The 18980-nt window shown below is 47.2% G+C and overlaps 7 protein-coding genes across 7 annotated transcripts; 4 read left to right on the plus strand and 3 right to left on the minus strand.

Annotated features, from left to right (window-relative positions):
- Positions 1-275: 275 nt before the first annotated feature.
- On the plus strand, positions 276-2770 carry EDB93DRAFT_1107384 (glycoside hydrolase family 13 protein; the record flags this gene model as incomplete). Its single annotated transcript, XM_041447719.1, has 12 exons — positions 276-478; positions 534-627; positions 673-720; positions 819-945; positions 1019-1146; positions 1227-1330; positions 1383-1432; positions 1486-1717; positions 1786-2007; positions 2064-2172; positions 2223-2384; positions 2507-2770. 12 exons carry the CDS (start codon positions 276-278, stop codon positions 2768-2770), a joined length of 1743 nt encoding a protein of 580 aa, XP_041303406.1.
- Positions 2771-2874: 104 nt separating this feature from the next.
- EDB93DRAFT_1172935 (uncharacterized protein) lies at positions 2875-3775 on the minus strand. The gene is made up of 3 exons (XM_041450399.1): positions 3570-3775; positions 2974-3516; positions 2875-2919 (listed from the first exon to the last, which is right to left on the minus strand). Exon 2 carries the CDS (start codon positions 3419-3421, stop codon positions 3131-3133), a length of 291 nt encoding a protein of 96 aa, XP_041303407.1. The 5' UTR covers positions 3422-3516; positions 3570-3775; the 3' UTR covers positions 2875-2919; positions 2974-3130.
- Positions 3776-5180: 1405 nt separating this feature from the next.
- Positions 5181-7721, plus strand: EDB93DRAFT_1254613 (glycoside hydrolase family 13 protein; the record flags this gene model as incomplete). Its single annotated transcript, XM_041453651.1, has 12 exons — positions 5181-5389; positions 5445-5537; positions 5597-5630; positions 5728-5854; positions 5973-6127; positions 6182-6285; positions 6335-6384; positions 6439-6670; positions 6738-6959; positions 7015-7123; positions 7174-7335; positions 7458-7721. 12 exons carry the CDS (start codon positions 5181-5183, stop codon positions 7719-7721), a joined length of 1761 nt encoding a protein of 586 aa, XP_041303408.1.
- A 499-nt stretch (positions 7722-8220) lies between these two features.
- EDB93DRAFT_850400 (uncharacterized protein) lies at positions 8221-8849 on the minus strand. Its single transcript, XM_041457692.1, has one exon. The coding sequence runs from the start codon at positions 8734-8736 to the stop codon at positions 8326-8328; it is 411 nt and encodes a 136-aa protein (XP_041303409.1). The 5' UTR covers positions 8737-8849; the 3' UTR covers positions 8221-8325.
- Positions 8850-10362: 1513 nt separating this feature from the next.
- On the minus strand, positions 10363-12940 carry EDB93DRAFT_1092854 (caspase domain-containing protein; the record flags this gene model as incomplete). The annotated part of the gene is made up of 18 exons (XM_041446466.1): positions 10363-10487; positions 10538-10556; positions 10614-10694; positions 10751-10828; positions 10881-10894; positions 10943-10967; positions 11023-11034; positions 11089-11121; positions 11173-11190; positions 11240-11286; positions 11340-11402; positions 11464-11610; positions 11661-11742; positions 11794-11846; positions 12099-12424; positions 12581-12655; positions 12714-12734; positions 12792-12940. Coding segments are annotated over 18 exons (1368 nt in total), but the record flags the coding sequence as incomplete, so codon positions are not given.
- A 766-nt stretch (positions 12941-13706) lies between these two features.
- EDB93DRAFT_1173041 (cryptococcal mannosyltransferase 1-domain-containing protein) lies at positions 13707-16058 on the plus strand. Its single transcript, XM_041450400.1, has 5 exons — positions 13707-14604; positions 14659-15091; positions 15144-15197; positions 15256-15624; positions 15674-16058. The coding sequence occupies exons 1-5, from the start codon at positions 13971-13973 to the stop codon at positions 15831-15833; spliced, it is 1650 nt and encodes a 549-aa protein (XP_041303411.1). The 5' UTR covers positions 13707-13970; the 3' UTR covers positions 15834-16058.
- Positions 16055-18610, plus strand: EDB93DRAFT_850458 (caspase domain-containing protein). The gene is made up of 17 exons (XM_041457693.1): positions 16055-16126; positions 16177-16794; positions 16850-16931; positions 16981-17121; positions 17180-17242; positions 17290-17336; positions 17388-17405; positions 17480-17512; positions 17564-17575; positions 17624-17648; positions 17698-17711; positions 17759-17836; positions 17888-17971; positions 18020-18038; positions 18096-18208; positions 18257-18369; positions 18424-18610. The coding sequence occupies exons 2-16, from the start codon at positions 16507-16509 to the stop codon at positions 18281-18283; spliced, it is 1044 nt and encodes a 347-aa protein (XP_041303412.1). The 5' UTR covers positions 16055-16126; positions 16177-16506; the 3' UTR covers positions 18284-18369; positions 18424-18610.
- Positions 18611-18980: the final 370 nt, after the last annotated feature.

The raw sequence follows: 18980 nt of genomic DNA on the forward strand, positions 1-18980 counted from the left end.
CCCCAATCGGTATCCGCTCGCCATCTGAAGTCGTTCTTAGACAGGCGTCCACTGGTGGAGTCACGGTGATTATCAGAAGCCAATTTTGAAATGCCACCATGTGTGGTGTTTACATATTCATGCACGGGTGGGCCCACTGCAGAAGCCAATCGATATCCACCTTGGCAGATATGATGCATGGTCACGCTCATATATAATATCTCGTATCTCATATTACGTATGTTTCTTATACCTTGCTCCAGCCCATCGCATTTTCACCCTAATCCTTGTCCACGATGTCCCCACTACCACATCCCTGGTGGAAATCCGCAACCGTCTACCAGATATATCCAGCATCATTCCTTGACGCGAACGGTGATGGGACTGGCGATCTCGCAGGTATCATCGCCAAACTTGATTATCTCAAGGATCTTGGTGTGGACGTTATATGGCTTAGTCCTATCTATCGTAGCCCATTGGCTGATATGGGTTATGATATGTGAGCGCTGAATTTCACTTTTCGGTTCCGGTACGTGATGCTTTACCTACCACAGCTCAGATTATGAGGACATCGATCCGCGCTATGGCACCCTTGAGGACTGGGACCGCCTTCTTGAAGGCGTGCACTGCACGGGGGATGAAGCTCATGTGTGTATCATCCCAACTTGAACCTTTTTTCCGGTATCAACCCAGGCTTTTTTTGGCAGGATGGATCTGGTGGTGAATCATACATCCGACGAGGTAAGCCCATTTGATCTTCTGTCTTTCTGGCTTACCTTATGGTTGTTGGTTCTACTGAATTACTTATGACGACTTCCGTACATGGTTCATATCGCCAGCACACCTGGTTCACTGCTTCAAAATCAAGCAAAGACGACCCAAAGCGTGATTGGTACATCTGGCGTCCTGGTAAAGTTATCGATGGGGAAGAACTTCCGCCGAACAACTGGAAGAGCGTGTTCCAGGGTGGGTGGATCTGTTTTCCTCGACCTTCTTGCACGGTGACAGCCGCCGTCCCGTATTTCTAATTGTGCGATAGGCTCTGCCTGGGAACGCGACTCTACAACCGGGGAGTACTATCTCCACCTGTACGTACCTAAGCAGCCGGACTTGAATTGGGACAACCCTGTCGTGCGTTCTGCCGTTTGGGAGGTCATGCGATTCTGGGTGCGCAGAGGATGTGACGGGTTCCGCGTACGTACATCTATCCCCTTATTTCTTTTACAAAACAACAGGCATTACACTAGATGGACGTGATCAACATCATCTCGAAGACGGAAGGTCTCCCCGATGCGCCCATTGTAGACCACACGCAATATTACCAGCCAGCTAGCATGTACTTTGCGAACGGGTGAGCTCATAAACTCATTCATCTACACTCGAAAACTGCTTGACTTTCCCAGTCCGCAGGTCCACAAATACATCAAACAAATGCATGCCGAGGTCCTCTCCCGTGGGCCCCTTCCTTTTCTCGTCTTCTCTGATTAACCAGTGGAACTTCCACAGAAAATGATCTCATCACGGTCGGCGAAACGCCCTTCACACACGAGGCATCCGAGCTTGCCGCGTACGTCCTTCCGCAGAACCGCGAGCTCAATATGGTCTTCCATTTTGAGCTCATGGATATTGACTCGCCCCCCGAATCGCCGCTCCTCAGGAAACCTTGGACGCTCAGTGAGCTCAAGGCAATCGTCAGTCGCTGGCAGCGCTTCATGCGTGATGATGGGTTCTGGAATTCGTGAGTTCTGCCTGATATAATGCTGAAAGATGGAATAATGATGTCTATATTGTTTGGCACGATTAAAGGGTTTTCATTGAGAACCATGACCACGCGCGGTCGGTATCGCGCTTTGGGAACGACTCGGCGCAGTGGCGCACCGTCTCCGCCAAGATGCTCGCTGTCTTTGAGATCACGCAGACGGGGACACTATATGTGTACCAGGGGCAGGAACTTGGCCTCAAGAACTTCCCACGGACATGGGGGATTGAGGAATATAATGACGTGGCGAGTCAAAATTATTGGAATTTGTGCGTTGCATTTCATTCTTTGTTATGTGGTAGGATAAGTACTAATGATAGAATAGGGTTAAGGATCAAAGACGGAAATTACAAGGAAAGGAGGATGTTGATATGTCTGATCTCCTCGACAGTTTCGCGCAAAAGGCACGCGATCACGCAAGGACACCGATGCAGGTAAGAACAAACTTATTCTTTCCTTCCATGATCTCGTTTTAATGTTACAGTGGAACGCGGGTGCACATGGAGGCTTCACGACAGGGACACCGTGGATGCGCGTAAACGACGATTACCAAGAATGGAACGCTGAACAACAGATTGGCGATGACACCAGCGTGCACGCATTCTGGAAGCGCGCGCTGAAGGTGCGGAAAGCGCACGATGTTCTCGTAAGTCGTTCGAAATATATTCTCCTGCATACAGTTCGTTTTGACCTTCAACTTTCTTTTCTATCTGTATCTCCGCATCTACCCCTTCCATTCCTCCGATGCTAACGCATGGCCATGCCAAGATCTACGGCGACTTCGTGATGCTTCTCGAAACAGATGAACAGGTGTTCGCGTACACGCGGAACTATGGGTCTACATCTGCGCTAGTGCTGCTTAATTTCAAGGAAGGGAAGGTTGAGGTTGACCTGGGGGAGGTCATCGGAGGAGTAGCAAGGTACGCATTTGTCTTGGGCAACTACGAGAAGGAGGCAATCGGACTGGAGGAGAAAGTCACTTTAAGGGGCTATGAGGCGCGGGTGTATGTCCGGGAGGCGTTGTTGAATTGATTGAATACGAGTTGCATTCAGGGAACGTGTAATACACATGTTGATACGCTGATGACATGTCGGTAAAAGATACCAAAGCTTGCGTCAGGTCAGCAAGACACGCGTTGACCGCTTTACCCGACCCTGTTCTTCGTTGATGTTTCGATGCTGTACGAACGTTGTATCAACCAATCATCAATATTGTTTCTGAATTAATCCAGTAGAATCTGATGCGAAAAGTGAATCCCACTCTCTCATCACGATGGCAATAACTGCGCGTGAACATTGTTCATGGCAGAATTTGGCATGGTGTTAAACTACTGTAAGTGCACTCACTTCTGTAAGTCTAGTCGCAACTGCATAATATATAAGAACTTGGTGTTAAATGCAAGTTCGAGGGCAATAATAGAACGAGACGAAAATAAGACAGTTGTTTGGGAATGAGACTTCGGGATAAGACAATAGACTTTTACAATGAAACGTTAGGAGGAATACGATCACGTACAGACCCACTGTCACAGCACTGTTTACTATCGTAAGTCGGTAACGAGTGGCTCGGGGTTCGAATGATAAGAGAAATGGAACTTCAAGTACAACTGTACAAAGGAAAAAGAGTGCTAGTAGAAGGATGTATTTGTGTCTCTCGGATGCGAAGAGTAAAGATCTTCGCATCGATGAATTATGAGGACGACTTGCGTCTTATTCTGAAGTCGTGGCTAGCGCGAGAGGATATCATATCCTTACTTTCCGCACTCTAAATTACTGTACTGTCATGCAGGTGAATCATATGATTAAATACAGGGAAACTAGTGATACTTGCGCAATGAAGCCAAGGGCAGATGCAATCTGCATTAGTCTCGCAAGAGCCCCAGGGACAACTTTCTTCGTCAATGGGGGTGGCAGAGATTGATGATGCTAAAGCAGCGACGACGACGGTTGCGGAGAAGAGACGCATTGTCTGTGACTAGTGTGATGGCAAGATCAGACAACTCTGAAGGAAATAGTAGGAAGACGGCTGGCTTTTATATGCTGAATATTCCTGCCTATATGGTAGTGCCTACACAGAGGCATATCTGCGATTAATCTAGCCAGATGCCAGCAGATATTGCTAACCAAAATCTATTCAATGACCCTAGAAGAAGGGACTGGTATAACGTACACTGGCGAACGTTATATCGTTCTCATCAGTCAACGATCGTCCGAAATTTTAAAAAATAGGTCGTCGCCGTCGCTCCACTTGAGTTTCCTGTCTGGCAAATTTGAACGTTCTCTTCGCTCGCCATCATATAATCGAAAAATACATCACTCAGCTGTTGACCATCGTGTTTGACTTGTCATGGCTGCAGCTTCATCGTCTTCTGATTATCTTCGTCTGTGCTCGTGCCTCCCATTTCGCTGGCGGTGTCGGACCAGGAGCTTCCTCATGACGGGTCATCCGTTGCGTCTTCGTGCGTTTTACGCAAGTTCTTTGGATTTTTTGAGGTGTCTCAAGTTCGACGAGCTGCTAGTGATCAGTATTCGGTTGGACGTACGTTGCCTCTCGCTGCCCCTACCTTGCGGCACGATGTGGAGAATTTTCCTGACATACCTCATGGCAATTATGCCACCAACGCCCATGCATAGTAAGTCAGGCATCCGATCTGAAGGACTATTTATCTGACATGCTACGAGCACACGCATGTAATGTTGAGTGTGTGTGTGATCAATCTTATTGTGTGAGGCTATACTGTCATAATGAATAATTAATAGCAAGGCATTGTAGAACAGTTATGCATACTTACGTAGGACCCCCGACCCCCCGTAGAGTATGCGAATTGCCGATTTAGAGGATGGCAGCAACGAGGAAAAAACGGAGGAAGAGCCCTCCTGATCACTGGAATGACTCGGACTAATTATTATGATAATCATTCTCACTGGAACTTGGATGATGTACTGTTGTAAGTAGTTCTCAGCCACTATTGAACTGCACTCCAGCTCCATCTAACGCAGTGCAAGTGGCTGCGTTAGCTCGGCTCGGAGTCTCGGACGCTAGCGAGATGGGTGGGCGGGAAACTCGACAGGCGGGCTGAATGACTGACCATTGTATATTACGAGGAATTGAGCTGGTACTTGCAAATGCGAAAATATTTACGGAAAATTGGCTGTGTACTATGAGATTGACGTGTTTTGATGAGTGGATGGTGAGCGAAAAGAATGAACGCGTGAGAAACGAGCGAGCGAGCTTGCAGGTGCAAACGAAGCGCACAGTAACCGTGACTGGGAGCCAACAATGCGAAGTTCTTTCCGAATCCAGATAATACTGGTATGGACGCGGAGACGATCGGACGATGGCATGCCTTGGTGTTCAGGTCAGGCTTCCTATATCTCACACCATCATGCATCCCGTATTCTGCTCCAGTCCATCGCATTTTCACTTTAATCCTTGGCCACAATGTCCACACCACCACATGTGACTCCCTGGTGGAAATCTGCATCCGTCTACCAGATTTATCCGGCATCATTCCTTGACGCAAACGGTGATGGGACTGGTGATCTCGCAGGCATTATCGCCAAACTTGATTATCTCAAGGATCTTGGTGTGGATGTTATATGGCTTAGCCCGATCTACCGTAGCCCATTGGCTGATATGGGCTATGATATGTGAGCGCTAATCGTTACTGTTTAGTTCCGGTACTTGATACTTCAACCACCACAGCTCGGATTATGAGGACATTGATGCGCGCTATGGTACCCTTGAGGACTGGGACCGCCTTCTTGAAGGCGTGCATGCACGGGGCATGAAGCTCATGTGTGTATTATTCGAACCCTGAACTATTTTCCAGTGTCAACCCAGGGTTTTTTTGACAGGATGGATCTGGTAGTGAATCATACATCCGACGAGGTAAGCCCTCTCAATCTTCTATCTTTCTAGCTTAGGTTCCTGTTTCTACCAATCAATTACGATTATTTCCCTGCACTGATTACATACATATCCTCAGCACGCCTGGTTCGCTGCTTCAAAATCAAGTAAAAACGACCCAAAGCGTGATTGGTACATCTGGCGTCCTGGTAAAATTGTCGACGGGGAAGAACTTCCGCCAAACAACTGGGAGAGCTTGTTCAGTGGTATGTGAACCTATCTTTCTTGACTATCCTACATGGTGATAGTGGTCATCTCATATTTCTCTTTGCGTCGACCCACCGACTATCTCATTGTCGTTTCGTACTTCTAACTGTGCGACAGGCTCCGCTTGGGAACGCGACTCCGCAACTGGGGAGTACTATCTCCACCTGTTCATATCTAAGCAGCCTGACTTGAACTGGGACAACCCTGTTGTGCGTTCCGCCATCTGGGATGTCATGCGATTCTGGGTGCGCAGAGGATGTGACGGATTCCGCGTACGTACATCTCTCCGTACTTTTTTTTTCACAAAACAACCAACATTACCATAGATGGACGCGATCAATTGCATCTCGAAGACGGATGGTCTCCCCGATGCGCCCCTTGTAGACCACACACAATATTACCAGCCAGCTAGCATGTACTTTGCGAACGGGTGAGCTCATAAACTAATTCATCTCTACTTGATTGCCTGACTTTCCCAGTCCCCAGGTCCACAGATACATCAAACAGATGCATGCCGAGGTCCTCTCCCGTGGGCCACTTCATTTTCCTCGTCTTCTCTGATTAACCAGCAAAACTCCCACAGATCATGACCTCATCACGGTCGGAGAAACGCCCTTCACACACGAGGAATCCGAGCTCGCTGCGTACGTCCTTCCGCAGAACCGCGAGCTCAACATGGTCTTCCACTTCGAGCTCATGGATATCGACTCGCCCCCCGAATCGCAGCTCCTCAGGAAACCTTGGACGCTCGGTGAGCTCAAGGCAATCGTCAGTCGCTGGCAGCGCTTCATGCGCGATGATGGGTTCTGGAATGCGTGAGTTCTGCCTGATATCAGGCCGAAGGAATACTGATGGACTTTATATTGTTTGGCGCGATCAAAGGGTTTACATTGAGAACCATGACCACGCGCGGTCGGTGTCGCGCTTTGGGAATGACTCGGCGCAGTGGCGCACCGTCTCCGCCAAGATGCTCGCTGTCTTTGAGATCACGCAGACGGGGACACTATTTGTGTACCAGGGGCAGGAACTTGGCCTCAAGAACTTCCCGCGGACATGGGGGATTGAGGAATACAACGACGTGGCGGCTCAGAATTATTGGAATTTGTGCATTGCATTTTTTTTGTTCATGTCATGGGCATAAGTGCTGACAATAGAATAGGATTAAAGAGAAGAGACAGAAAGCGCAAGGGAAGAAGGATGTTGATATGTCTGATCTCCTCGACAGTTTCGCGCAAAAGGCACGCGATCACGCAAGGACACCGATGCAGGTAAGAACAAACTTATTCTTTCCTTCCATGATCTCGTTTTAATGTTACAGTGGAATGCGGGTGCACATGGAGGCTTCACGACAGGGACACCGTGGATGCGCGTAAACGACGATTACCCAGAATGGAACGCTGAACAACAGATTGGCGATGACACCAGCGTGCACGCATTCTGGAAGCGCGCGCTGAAGGTGCGGAAAGCGCACGATGTTCTCGTAAGTCGTTCGAAATATATTCTCCTGCATACAGTTCGTTTTGACCTTCAACTTTCTTTTCTATCTGTATCTCCGCATCTACCCCTTCCATTCCTCCGACGCTAACGCATGGCCATGCCCAGATCTACGGCGACTTCGTGATGCTTCTCGAAACAGATGAACAGGTGTTCGCGTACACGCGGAACTATGGGTCTACGTCTGCGCTAGTCCTGCTTAATTTCAAGGAAGGGAAGGTTGAGGTTGACCTGGGGGAGGTCATCGGAGGAGTAGCAAGGTACGCATTTGTCTTGGGCAACTACGAGAAGGAGGCAATCGGACTGGAGGAGAAAGTCACTTTAAGGGGCTATGAGGCGCGGGTGTATGTCCGGGAGGCGTTGTTGAATTGATTGAATACGAGTTGCATCCAGGGAACGTGTAATACGCATGTTGATACACTGATGACATGTCGGTAAAAGATACCAGGGCTGATGACCTTGCGTCAGGGTCAGCAAGACACGCGTTGACCGCTTTACCCGACCCTATTCTTCGTTGATGTTTCGATGCTGTACTAACGTTTTATCCAATCATCGATATTGTTTCTGAATTAATCCAGTAAAATCTGATGCAAAAACTGAATCCTGCTCCATCACGATGGCAGTAACTGCACGTGAAATTGTTATGACATGGCATAATTTGGCATGGTGTCAAACCACTCTAAGTGGCACTCACTTCTGTAAGTCTAGTCGCAACTGCATAATATATATAAGAACTTGGTGCAAAATGCAAGTTCGAGAGCAATAATAGGACGAGACGAAAATAAGACAGATGTTTGGGAATGAGACTTCGGGATAAGACAATGGGCTTTTACAATGAAACGTTAGGAGGAATACGATCACGTACAGAATATTGTTACAGCACTTCTTACCATCGTAAGTCGGTAATGAGTGGCTCGGGGTTCGAATGATAAGAAAAATGGAACTTCAAGTACAACTGTACGAAGGAAAAAGAGTGCTAGTAGAAGGATGTATTTGTATCTCTCGGATGCGAAGAGTAAAGATCTTCGCATCGACGAATCACGAGCACGACTTTATCAGGGAAACATAATTTGCTACGGAGTGCTTCGTAGCACTCTGAAGCGCAATACATCCCGCTGATGTTGCGTCTTATTCTGAAGTCGTGGCTAGCGCGAGAGGATATCATATCCTTACTTTTGGCATGATTGCCTGTGCTGTCATGCAGGTGAATCATACGATTAAATACAGGAAAACTAGTGATACTTGCGCAACGAAGCCAAGGGCAGATGCAATCTGCAGTAGTCTCGCAAGAGCCCCAGGGACAACTTTCTTCGTCAAAGGGAGTGGCAGAGATTGATGATGCTAAAGCAGCGACGACAACGAGGACAATTGCAGAGAAGAGACGCATTGTCTGTGACTAGTGTGATGGCAAGATCAGACAACTCTGAAGGAAATAGTAGGAAGACGGCTGGCTTTCATATGCTGAATATTCCTGCCTATATGGTAGTGCCTACACAGAGGCATATCTGCGATTAATCTAGCCAGATGCCAGCAGATATTGCTAACCAAAATCTATTCAATGACCCTAGAAGAAGGGACTGGTATGACGTACACTGGCAAACTAAGTCATATCTCACCGGGTTAACGATCGGTCCGAATTTTTAAAAATATAGGTTTTCGTCGTCACTCCACTTGAGTTTCCTGTCTGGCAAATTTGAACATTCTCTTCGCTCGCCATCATATAATGGAGAAATACACCACTCAGCTGTTGATCATCGTGTTTGACTTGCCATGGCTGCAGCTTCGTCGTCTTCTGATCATCCTCGTGCCTGCCATTTCGCCGGCGGTGTCGGATCAGGGAATTCTTCATGACGGGTCGTCCGTTGCGTCTTCATGCGTTTTACGCAAGTTCTTTGGACTTTTTTGAGGTCTCTTGAGTTCGACGAGCCGCTAGTGATCAGTATTTGGTTGGACATGTGTTGCCTGTTGCTGCCTCTATAGAGTATGCATACAGGTAAAAAGCGTGGCATTCTCCTCCTTGTATACCGAATCGTTGATGTAAAAATAAAATCAGCATGGTGGTTCGGGTCTCCGGTGGGTTACCTGATGACTTTTGCTGAAGATTGATCATGACATCATTTACTTCAACACAAATTCTTCTCCTAAGCCTGGTCGCGGTGATCTCGAAGGCTGACTCGAAGATCAAGTACGACTAATATTTGAACTTTGAAATCAGAAGGCCCGAGGTTGTTTGTATCTGTTTGATGCGACTTAAGAGCTAGCTGTGCGCGGGAGTCGCGATCGAATATTGAGCTCTACTATGTAGTACTCGTTTGCGAGATCCTCTAGCACATAACCGCGCATCTGCATGTCGTTCATTTTTCATCTCGCAAGATACCTTCGACTCGTGAATCCCTTGCGGCGCTTGCAACGACATGCAAAACCTTTTGCCAGCGAGCCTGCGATGGGTGCGCTCCGGGCTGCGGTCATCTCGGGTGGGTTATATGGCCACTGTTTGGCTGTGTAACGAAGCTACATCCAGTAATATGCCCTTAGTGGGGACCATCGTACTCTGTCTGTTATTTTCTTTCATTAGCTCACCAAGTATGCAAATCCAGTGCACCACGGCCTGGACAGAAGACGTCGAAAGATTGTCTGAGCATGGGGCTATGTTTTCATGGACTGTTAAAGCACCGATCCTAACTCATGCGTGGTTGAATTGTTGACTGAGAAAGGGATCTGAGTCATACATTAGTCAGCGGGTAGCTGTCGACAATATCATTAGTCCGAGTCGGCTGAGTCGGGTCTCCTCTCTAAGACCAAAAACACTAAATATACATGTCTCGTCGACTAGAGACCAGGACTGATACATAAATTGTCTGATACGTAGAACACTAAGTTAGTTGATATAATATAAAAGTAACGAACACCGCAGCATATCAATGATGCTCTGATAAATCATAAACCCGCTCACGCTAGATGATGAAGCGTAGATTAGTATCCTGAAAAGCGGAGTTAATCTGAATCCACCGCACTATAAACTACAAGCGCTTACAATTGGATGCGAGCTCGACAGTTGCGGTTTCTGCCGATAATGCTGCCTCAAAATGTCCCTAACAGACTTGAGAAGTTCCTGGTAACTTTGCACTGGCTTCCTTGCTGTGCACTAAGTCAGTCTCACGCAACACGACAAAGAGCTCCCGACCAACTTAGGGATGCAACAAAAGCCTGTCCATATATGTCAGCTGCAAAGAGGTGGGGAGATTTGAATGAGATATCGCTCACGTAGCTCATAGCCCCAACAGCCATGCCACTCTGCGTTGTATCAGCACTGGTTTGATTATCGCGACAGCCAGCGAATGATATCTAGATAGGAACAAGCGGCAGAAGCACACAGCACATGACGGCAGGACGTCACTTACCACGTCGGCACCTGTGGCCTTCTCCGCTTGAGCCTGAGGAGTAACTGGGCTTTCCTTGAGGCGCCCATTCGAATGATACTGTAAGATGATCAGTCCAAATACTGACTGAAACATGCACTATCGTGCTCACAACGAATGGCAAATCTAGTGGTCTTTCAGCCAGCTTCTATCATGACGAAATGACGTACTTACCTAGTGCCGTTCCTGAGTGACAAGACTACGGGGAATCTATGAGATTTGTCTAATGCCGGCATATTGCGAAACGGCCTTACGTCAAAGATAGCCTAGATGGATGGGCTCTGAGTTCCGAATGAGGAAGGATTAGTTTTATCACTTACAGTCAAACGACAGCCCATTGGCAACGATTTAACCTGTGGAATGTTTCAGATCAGTGCGTTTGCCCTAACGTGCGACAAGTATACCATAATTCTGTGCATTTCCTGCATTGGAGTCATGAGCATAAATAGCTTGAAAATCAAAAAACCTCACGTCATCAACAATCATTCCAGCCTTCTTGTAGTCGACAGGGTATATGACTGCATGACGAAATCTAACGACGTTCTAAAAAAGAAAGGGATATATCTCTTACCTTCATCGAGTCCATCAACTTCATCACCATCCTTATCTGGAACCTGTCCCCCGTGACCCGAGTCTAGACGACAATGAGGATATTCAGAAATTAATTATATCCATGATTCGAAAAGATAACGTACAGTGGAAAAACAGCGCATCATGAGGATGGGCGTCGTTCACAAGCCAACGCATCGCATCCAGAATGTTTCGCCTTGTTGGCATTTGCCTCGGATTATCTGTGTCATCGACCAACATTACAATATCGCCATTTTTGTAGCCCCAATTGGCTAGGACAATGTATGAATATCGACGTTAAAGCGGTCAACAAACAACATACATGTTAAAAACCGCTTCACGTCGTGCGCATCGTTGACACAGCCCTTAAGCTCGCGTCGTTGCCCTTTGTAGTTAATTCCGATCTATGAAAGGACTCGACTCGGATTTTCAATGAGTATCGTATCTTCACTCACACAAAGCGCTTTCTTCCGCCCTGTGCATTTTGAATATTGGAAATGAACATGACCTTTATGGTGCACGACCTGTTGGTGAACATGTGGCTGCACCTGGTGCTGGGGATGAACGATAGGCTTATGCGCGCTACTTGCCGAGTTCGCGCGCGATCGATGATCATTACCTGAAGGACCTGGCGTCGGCGGACGTAGATGTTGCGAAGAACGTGAGCGGTGCAAATGTTGCGTGCTGCTTGCGTGCTGAAGTGAATGGGATGAAGGCTGTGTGGGCGGTGCAAAACGGAGCTGCTGCGAGGTGGTGCGACGAATAGTCTTCTGAGGTGTGGCAGAAGTCGAATGAGAGTGTTGGTGATGTTTGTGTCTGTGATCTTCGGTACGAGTGTGGGTGTGAGTGCGAGCATCGGTGTGATAATTTCTGGATGACGGTTGGATATGGGATGACTTTGAAACAGATTGCGGAATAGGCATGGGTAGAGGAGGACGAGACATCAAAGGGTGAGGTGGTGGTGGTAGAGGCATATAGGGAGACAGGGGTGGTCGCGTTGCATGGGGGATTGGTGGGGGAGGTGCGCGCGCGCGAGAAGGAAAGCCCTCGTGAATAAGCGAAGGGAGATTCTCATGTGAATACATGCTGTAAGAGATCGATGAAGTAATGAAGCGGCAATTTGAATAAATACCATGTGAACATGTAATTTGATTTGAAGCTTACCGGGGACTGTGGGGAATAAATCGTAAACTCGTCAACACGTTCATTACGGAAAAACGAAGGAAAAATCACTTTGGTGACGCTGATCGCGGAACGTTGGGCAGACCGAGCGGTTCAAATGGCTTGGGGAACGGGTCATGAGATCGACGCAGCTCTCTGTAATAGTCATTCTTGATCAGTGACGACTTGTTGTATCATCCAGATCGTTGCGTACCTCACTGGCGGAATTCCAGGGCTATAAGGTCACCTTCATCTATTGAGATCAATGGAGAGCAAGCGTACGATAACTCACGATGGCATTGGAAATCTAGGGTTCGGAGAACGTCGCTGATAATCTTGGGCGGCGTCGTTGCCGCGCAGATCCCACATCATTGTGTTGACTTGGGTATACGACTTGAAACGCGGGAAGAACAGAAATGCAGGACAGCCTGGCATAGCAGAGATCACGGTGAGCACATTCTAGGACAAGGCTTATATAGTCTTACTGGATGCTTGAGGGACTTACAGTGAGGAGGAAACCCAAGAAGACCTGGAGAGGGAGGTTTGACAGGGAAAGGGCTGAAAAAAGAGCATCTCGGTGAGAATAGCGGCTTTACTATTTGACTGGACTATTAGGGCAGCTGCCGCTGTCATGTTCCTTCCTAGACTCGCCAAGGCAATCTGTTTTTGGAAGTCGTCCAAGTATGATGTAACTGCCTCGGAGGCGGGGCCGCGCACTACTCACACGATGAGTCACCCAGACAGCGCTAGTACCAGTCACTGAACAGCGCCGCCGAATAATGCAAGGACTGATGTCCGAGTCCTTGTTTGAAGAAGATACAAAGCATTTTCGTTCAACGATCTGATGATCAATGAGTCACGTGTTATAAGATGAAACATCGAGACTGACGCTTCCTCAGAAAGGCTAACTGAGTGCGCACCAGAGTAAGCAGATGGTAGCAGGAAAATTCAGATATTTTATAGTTGTCTGCAGATCACTGTTCCCGCTCACTCCGGCCCTAAACTGTTTGATGATTTCCCAGACCGGCGAGTGCGGAAATAGAGTATGTACCTACACTTCTCGACCCTGATATCGAACTCGGACTTGATTCTCATGAAATAAGAGCAGCTAGCCCGTTTCTACCCTGGAGGTTGTTACGTAAAGCTCAGCTGGGGGCCCCCATGATAGTAGTGTACCGTGGTATAATATTTTGTGAATGCGACCGGTGTTTTATTTATGATGTACTACACGACGACGCTGTACCAACCTGTGTGCATGCAGAGATGAGTCTTAAATTTGATCCAATGACCGTGACACACGATAACTGCTGCGGCTGATAAATTTATCGAATAGGTCTTCCTTCTTTCGGTTATATCTCTCAGCAAGATTATATGATGAACCACACTTTAGTCACCCATTTCCCCCTCCCTTCCGACTTTCTCTCCGTTTACTGAGCGCCGGCTTCATTTCCCCTGCATAACAGAACTACGCATGCTCATAACGCCGAAGGCTGTTCTCCATGCTATCTGCCGCATCCTTCTCGCAGTTGTCCGCATTCCCGGTCTTGTCTCGCTCTCCATTTTCATCACCCTCTATGTCATAACTGAGCAGCGGTTTTCCGTCAAGTTTTTCGCAGAAAGCTATACATGGCAACCTGCTTTTCCTTCAAGCTGGAGGTCCATACTCCTTCTCATCTTCGTAGTACCCATTTTTGCCTTCGTCCAAATACTCCGTCTCTTGGCTTATCGATTCCTACTTCCCCTGCTAATCGAGCGATGGAGTAAGGCTTTTGGGATCGCTGACCCTTCCCAGGAAGGGTATGTCATGTTCTATCGAGACCACTCTATCGGCGGACGTGAACTGTTTAACGCCGAGGAACAAAATGCGCTCATGGAAAATGCGGAAGAAGGTGCTAGCGTGCGCTCATTCTCTAGACCAACCTCTCCTACTCCCCGTCTGGTATCCCATCTCAAACTGTGGCGGATAAAAGTTTTCGCGTATCTCGTCCTGTTTTGTTTAAGCACATGGATCGGAGTCCATTACGAACAACCTGGCGATGTACGGTACAGGGACGCCATTCAGGAGGCCGTCGCACACCCTCGAAAACAAGGCTACGGAAAGCAAGGTAAGCTCCTTTAAATTCATAAGTCGAACTCAGCTTCAAGTCATCCCGTTTTAGAGAAAATTTTCATTGCCGCAATGTTTCACAATAACGAATATGTTATTCCGTACTGGCACGATACCCTCATCAAAGTCATTCACTATCTCGGTCCGGATAATGTGTTCGTCTCTATCGTGGAGAGTCACAGTTCCGATAGTTCCCCTCAGCTCCTTGAAGCACTAGATGCAGACCTTGCGCTTTTGGGAGTGTCACGGCGCATACTCACAGGAGATAAAGCAGTACCAAAGCCTATCGATTTGAGCGGAAACAAACGTATTGAATTTCTAGCGGCCACGCGTAATCGCGCAATGGAGCCCCTGATAGTAGGAGGGTATGATAGGGTTGTGTTCTCGAATGACATATTTATCGAGCCCGAGAGCTTCGTCGAGTTGTTAGAAACGAACAATGGGGATTATGACATGGCATGTGGCTTAGACATGGGTCATTTTGGGTAGGCAACGTCTAGTTACCACGGCACGTCCATAATTCTAACCGTGGTAAAGTGCATATGATATGTGGGTTCTTCGAGATCGACAGGCAAAGCTAGCCAGTGCAATGTGAGTTGCAAATTATATTTTCACCACGTCTAATTGAATCAGCTTGTTCTGCTTCTAGTTGGCCTTATTTCTTCGACGAAGCTGATTATAAAGCAATGCACGCCGAGTCTCCTGTACCCGTGTTCACCTGCTGGAACGGTATCGTTGTCTTCACTGCAGATCCTCTTCTCCCAATATCCTTGCGTTCTAACCGCACGCTGTCCGACGACCCTCTGCCATACGAATTGCCAGCGACCCATCCAGCAGCACACAATGCTTCGATGCAGGGTCCGAGTCCTGCTCTGACACCCCCAATACGGTTCCGCGCGTCTGCACCAGAGGAATGCTTTTCGTCAGAAAGTTTCTTGCTCCCGTATGATATGAGGCGACAGTTCAATCTGCAGCACATATATGTCAACCCAAGGGTGATCAACGCTTACGACTGGAGGTTTGTCGCATGCCACGTTATCGGGATGTTGGCTGATATATCATGTTAGGTTTTATTTCTACTTCAAGTGGCTCATGCGCCACCCCGTACTCCGGTGGTGGGTCGAAAAGGTGTATGATGGTGCATGGATGGCCAGAAGTGTGCTTGTCGTGGGCGATGCAGACAAGGTTTATTGGTGGGACGGTGGAGACTGTCATCCATGGTGGTAGGTTGCAGTGGACTTGGTCATGAGATTTTATGATTTCAGGGCAACGAATCATGAGACGATGTGGGACTGTCCATTTACGACTTACACGATACTTATTTCCTTCGTGCACAGATAGATAACCCAGGCAGGGTACCACAATTATTTATAGTACTTTACCCATTGAATTCACGCATTATGTAATATACACGAATATCATATTTGACGTTGATCAAGGGTCTGATCAAAACGGTAACAACGTTGTGTATACAAACACTAGTGTTATTCTGCAGCTCTATACAATCTTCTGTGTTGCTAGTACGTACTACGTCTCTTGTGATGAGTTTTCCCAACTCAAAGGTTCACAGGATCAGTACTGTTGTTATGCCACTATTGTCAATGGTTTTAGTGTGCTCGACAAACGTCCGTTTCAAGTCCTTATCTATGGTGACCACCGACCCTGGAAATCTGATGGCGACAATCATTCCAGTCGTGCACCTTGTACTTTGTCTTGTTTGCAACGATAAGCTCTTCCCCACATTGTCATCAGCCAACTCGCACGAGCATGACGCCTCGTCTCTAACAATTTTGACGTGAGAGCAAAATAGATCGCTTCCCTCAAGTTATAAAGCTCGCAGCGAAGGCCGTCATTGTTCCTATATCATCCAGTTACTTTTTTGATTCATTTGAATTTCGCCATGTTACCCCAGATCACCAAAGCCGATCTTAATTCTTTCCCTGCTACGCATGACCCTCGTCAAGTTCACTGCGACCACGCAATCACATGTAGACGTAGATGGACGTATGCTTCATGGGAGTTGTCGAAGATCCAACAAGAAGAAATCACACTCAAGGGCCACCAGTTGTCGAGGTGTCCTCGTTCTTCTGGAGCACCGTGTCTGAACCAGCGCATGTCGGAAGCTTCCTTTTATATCCCGATGTACACGCAACCCAGTCCATCTCCCAGAAAAAAGCGGGCACTGTTGGTAAGTGTTATATAGTGTGTTGAAAACCAATGATATTTCTAAAACTGTGTATGAGATTGGAATTAATTACAAAGGTCAACACTGTGAACTGAGAGGGTGCAATAACGACATCCATAATATCTTACCATGCCTTATTAGTACGTGCAGCTGTTGGTAATTCAATGACGACTCTGGACTCCTTTTCAGATCAATGGGGATACGATCCCACAAACATTGTACAATTAATTGATGATGGTTATAACCCCCCGCCAACTAGGGCCAATATTTTACTTGAAATGCGCCGCATGGCATCTTATGCAAGGGCCGGTGACTCCATGTTCTTTTATTGTGCGTACTGCCTTTGGTGGCGTTGTTGATCTTGTGAATCACACGGTAACTTATACAGTTGCGGGGCATGGAGGTCAAATACGCGACCTGGATGGCGACGAAGTTGATGGATATGATGAATGTAGGACTTATGCCTGATCAGAAAGATTGTTGTTAACGTTCGTAAAGTCATATGTCCAGTCGACTATCAACAGTCGGGTATGATTAGCGATGATGTCAGGTGTTTTACTCTCTTGATCAAAGGATAAGACTGATTAGTTATTCAGGTAATACATGAAATTATGGTCAGTACCGTGATCTAAAGAACACCCCGTATTTCACATGATATTTCAAATAGTCACTGATAGAACACTCGCAGGTTAAGCCACTGGCAGCTGGCTCACGGTTGACGGTACGGAGAGCGATCGATGACCCAAAATCACTAAATAACTTGGTTTTACAGGCCCTTTTTGATGCAAGTATGTTCCTTGAAACCATAACTCCACATGTTGAATGACCCCAGTCGTGTCATTCCGGCACGGTGCTTGGTGAGCCCCAAATCAACTCGATCGCTGACAAATGCTGAATGATAGTTAGATCTGCCTTACCTTGTGAGAGAAGCAGTTTCCTCTGTGATTTTGTCTGATCGCCACAATAGTATGACTCCAGACAGTGCAAGTTCGTCGATGGCATTACACCAGATGCTCGCATCAAGAAGTCTTCACAGGCACAAGTTGTGAGCACAAGTCTCTGTGAGTTGATGTGTTTTTCGGTTAACATCGAACAGGTTTGTTTCTCGGGTTGTGAGGATTCCGAAGAGAGCGAAAGTATCGCAATGCCTGGTCAACCTATTGGTGGACTTATGACCTTTGTGAGTAAAGCTACTATGACATCTGTTCCTTCTAATCTTCCCATGCAGGCTTTCATACATGTTTTCTGTTCGTGCCGAATTCTTATTGGTAGCCCAACTGACTAATATCTGAAATTTGACTCAGCTTGCACGCGGGCTCTCACTTTCCAAAACAGATTCGAACAGATACGCGCGTTTGTTCGTGCAACCTTACCGGACGCCAGACAACACCCTCAATTTTCTTGCTCAAATCCTCTCGTTTGTAAACGTATTCTTATCCAGGCTATAGTCACTGATGTTGCACAGGATATAACGTTGCCTTTCTATATCTGAACGCTTGGAAGTCGGATCGGGTTGTAATCACTCCTTATATGTTAACATGATTTATCTTGTTGACACCGCTCCATTATGAGCCACTCGTAAGTACGAATTGATTGGGTCCAAATGCTGAGGACAATGCTCATATCGATCAGTTAAAGAACCTCGGAGTTGGGCCCGAAGCCTCGATTCGGTTCACATGTCCTTCATCTAACAATTGCACAGCGATGATTGGCCAGATTGGCACATGTCACGCTACTTCTGAATCTTATCGCGCCTTTTCGGTCGCGAGAGTGATTATTGTCTGGCAACAGGTGATCGCAAGCCCCTGTTAATCTCCGTACCGTTCTGCAAGTCAGCACTTCGCTTGCCTCCTATCCGTCGTTTCTCGCGATGTACCTGTCAAACGAAGCCTGCCGAGACTGGTATATGTCATCTGGTGACGCTGTCATGCAGTCAAATTCACAAAATTATTAAGCGCTATGAGAGCGGGAGCTTGATAATCTTTGTTCTCATAAAATGCATGCGTCGATTCTTCACTAGCTATTTGCCCACGCACGCTGAAGCGTAGATAATAGTGACAGGCTACTCTCATCGATAAGCGCTTAAGCACGTATGTTCGTCTCTCCTTCCAAACAGACCTCGTACGTTTACATCCTGCCAATCGTTACTATGTCCTTACACCATCTTAAACAGTCACCGAAGCAAAGGG

Source organism: Suillus bovinus, assembly GCF_016758785.1.
Source record: "Suillus bovinus strain UH-Sbo-P2 chromosome Unknown EDB93scaffold_76, whole genome shotgun sequence".
In the NCBI taxonomy this organism is placed as follows: domain Eukaryota; kingdom Fungi; phylum Basidiomycota; class Agaricomycetes; order Boletales; family Suillaceae; genus Suillus; species Suillus bovinus.

Bases quoted from the DNA above. Each gene is read 5' to 3' on its own strand.
- EDB93DRAFT_850458 (XM_041457693.1), top strand. From the start codon at position 16,507: ATGTTACCCCAGATCACCAAAGCCGATCTTAATTCTTTCCCTGCTACG. The intron at 16,932-16,980 runs GTACGTGCAGCT...ACTCCTTTTCAG, and splicing joins TATCTTACCATGCCTTATTA to ATCAATGGGGATACGATCCC. The intron at 17,243-17,289 runs GTAGGACTTATG...ACGTTCGTAAAG, and splicing joins AGTTGATGGATATGATGAAT to TCATATGTCCAGTCGACTAT.
- EDB93DRAFT_1172935 (XM_041450399.1), bottom strand. From the start codon at position 3,421: ATGCGAAGATCTTTACTCTTCGCATCCGAGAGACACAAATACATCCTT.
- EDB93DRAFT_1173041 (XM_041450400.1), top strand. From the start codon at position 13,971: ATGCTCATAACGCCGAAGGCTGTTCTCCATGCTATCTGCCGCATCCTT. The intron at 14,605-14,658 runs GTAAGCTCCTTT...ATCCCGTTTTAG, and splicing joins ACAAGGCTACGGAAAGCAAG to AGAAAATTTTCATTGCCGCA. The intron at 15,198-15,255 runs GTGAGTTGCAAA...TTCTGCTTCTAG, and splicing joins GCAAAGCTAGCCAGTGCAAT to TTGGCCTTATTTCTTCGACG.
- EDB93DRAFT_850400 (XM_041457692.1), bottom strand. From the start codon at position 8,736: ATGCGTCTCTTCTCTGCAATTGTCCTCGTTGTCGTCGCTGCTTTAGCA.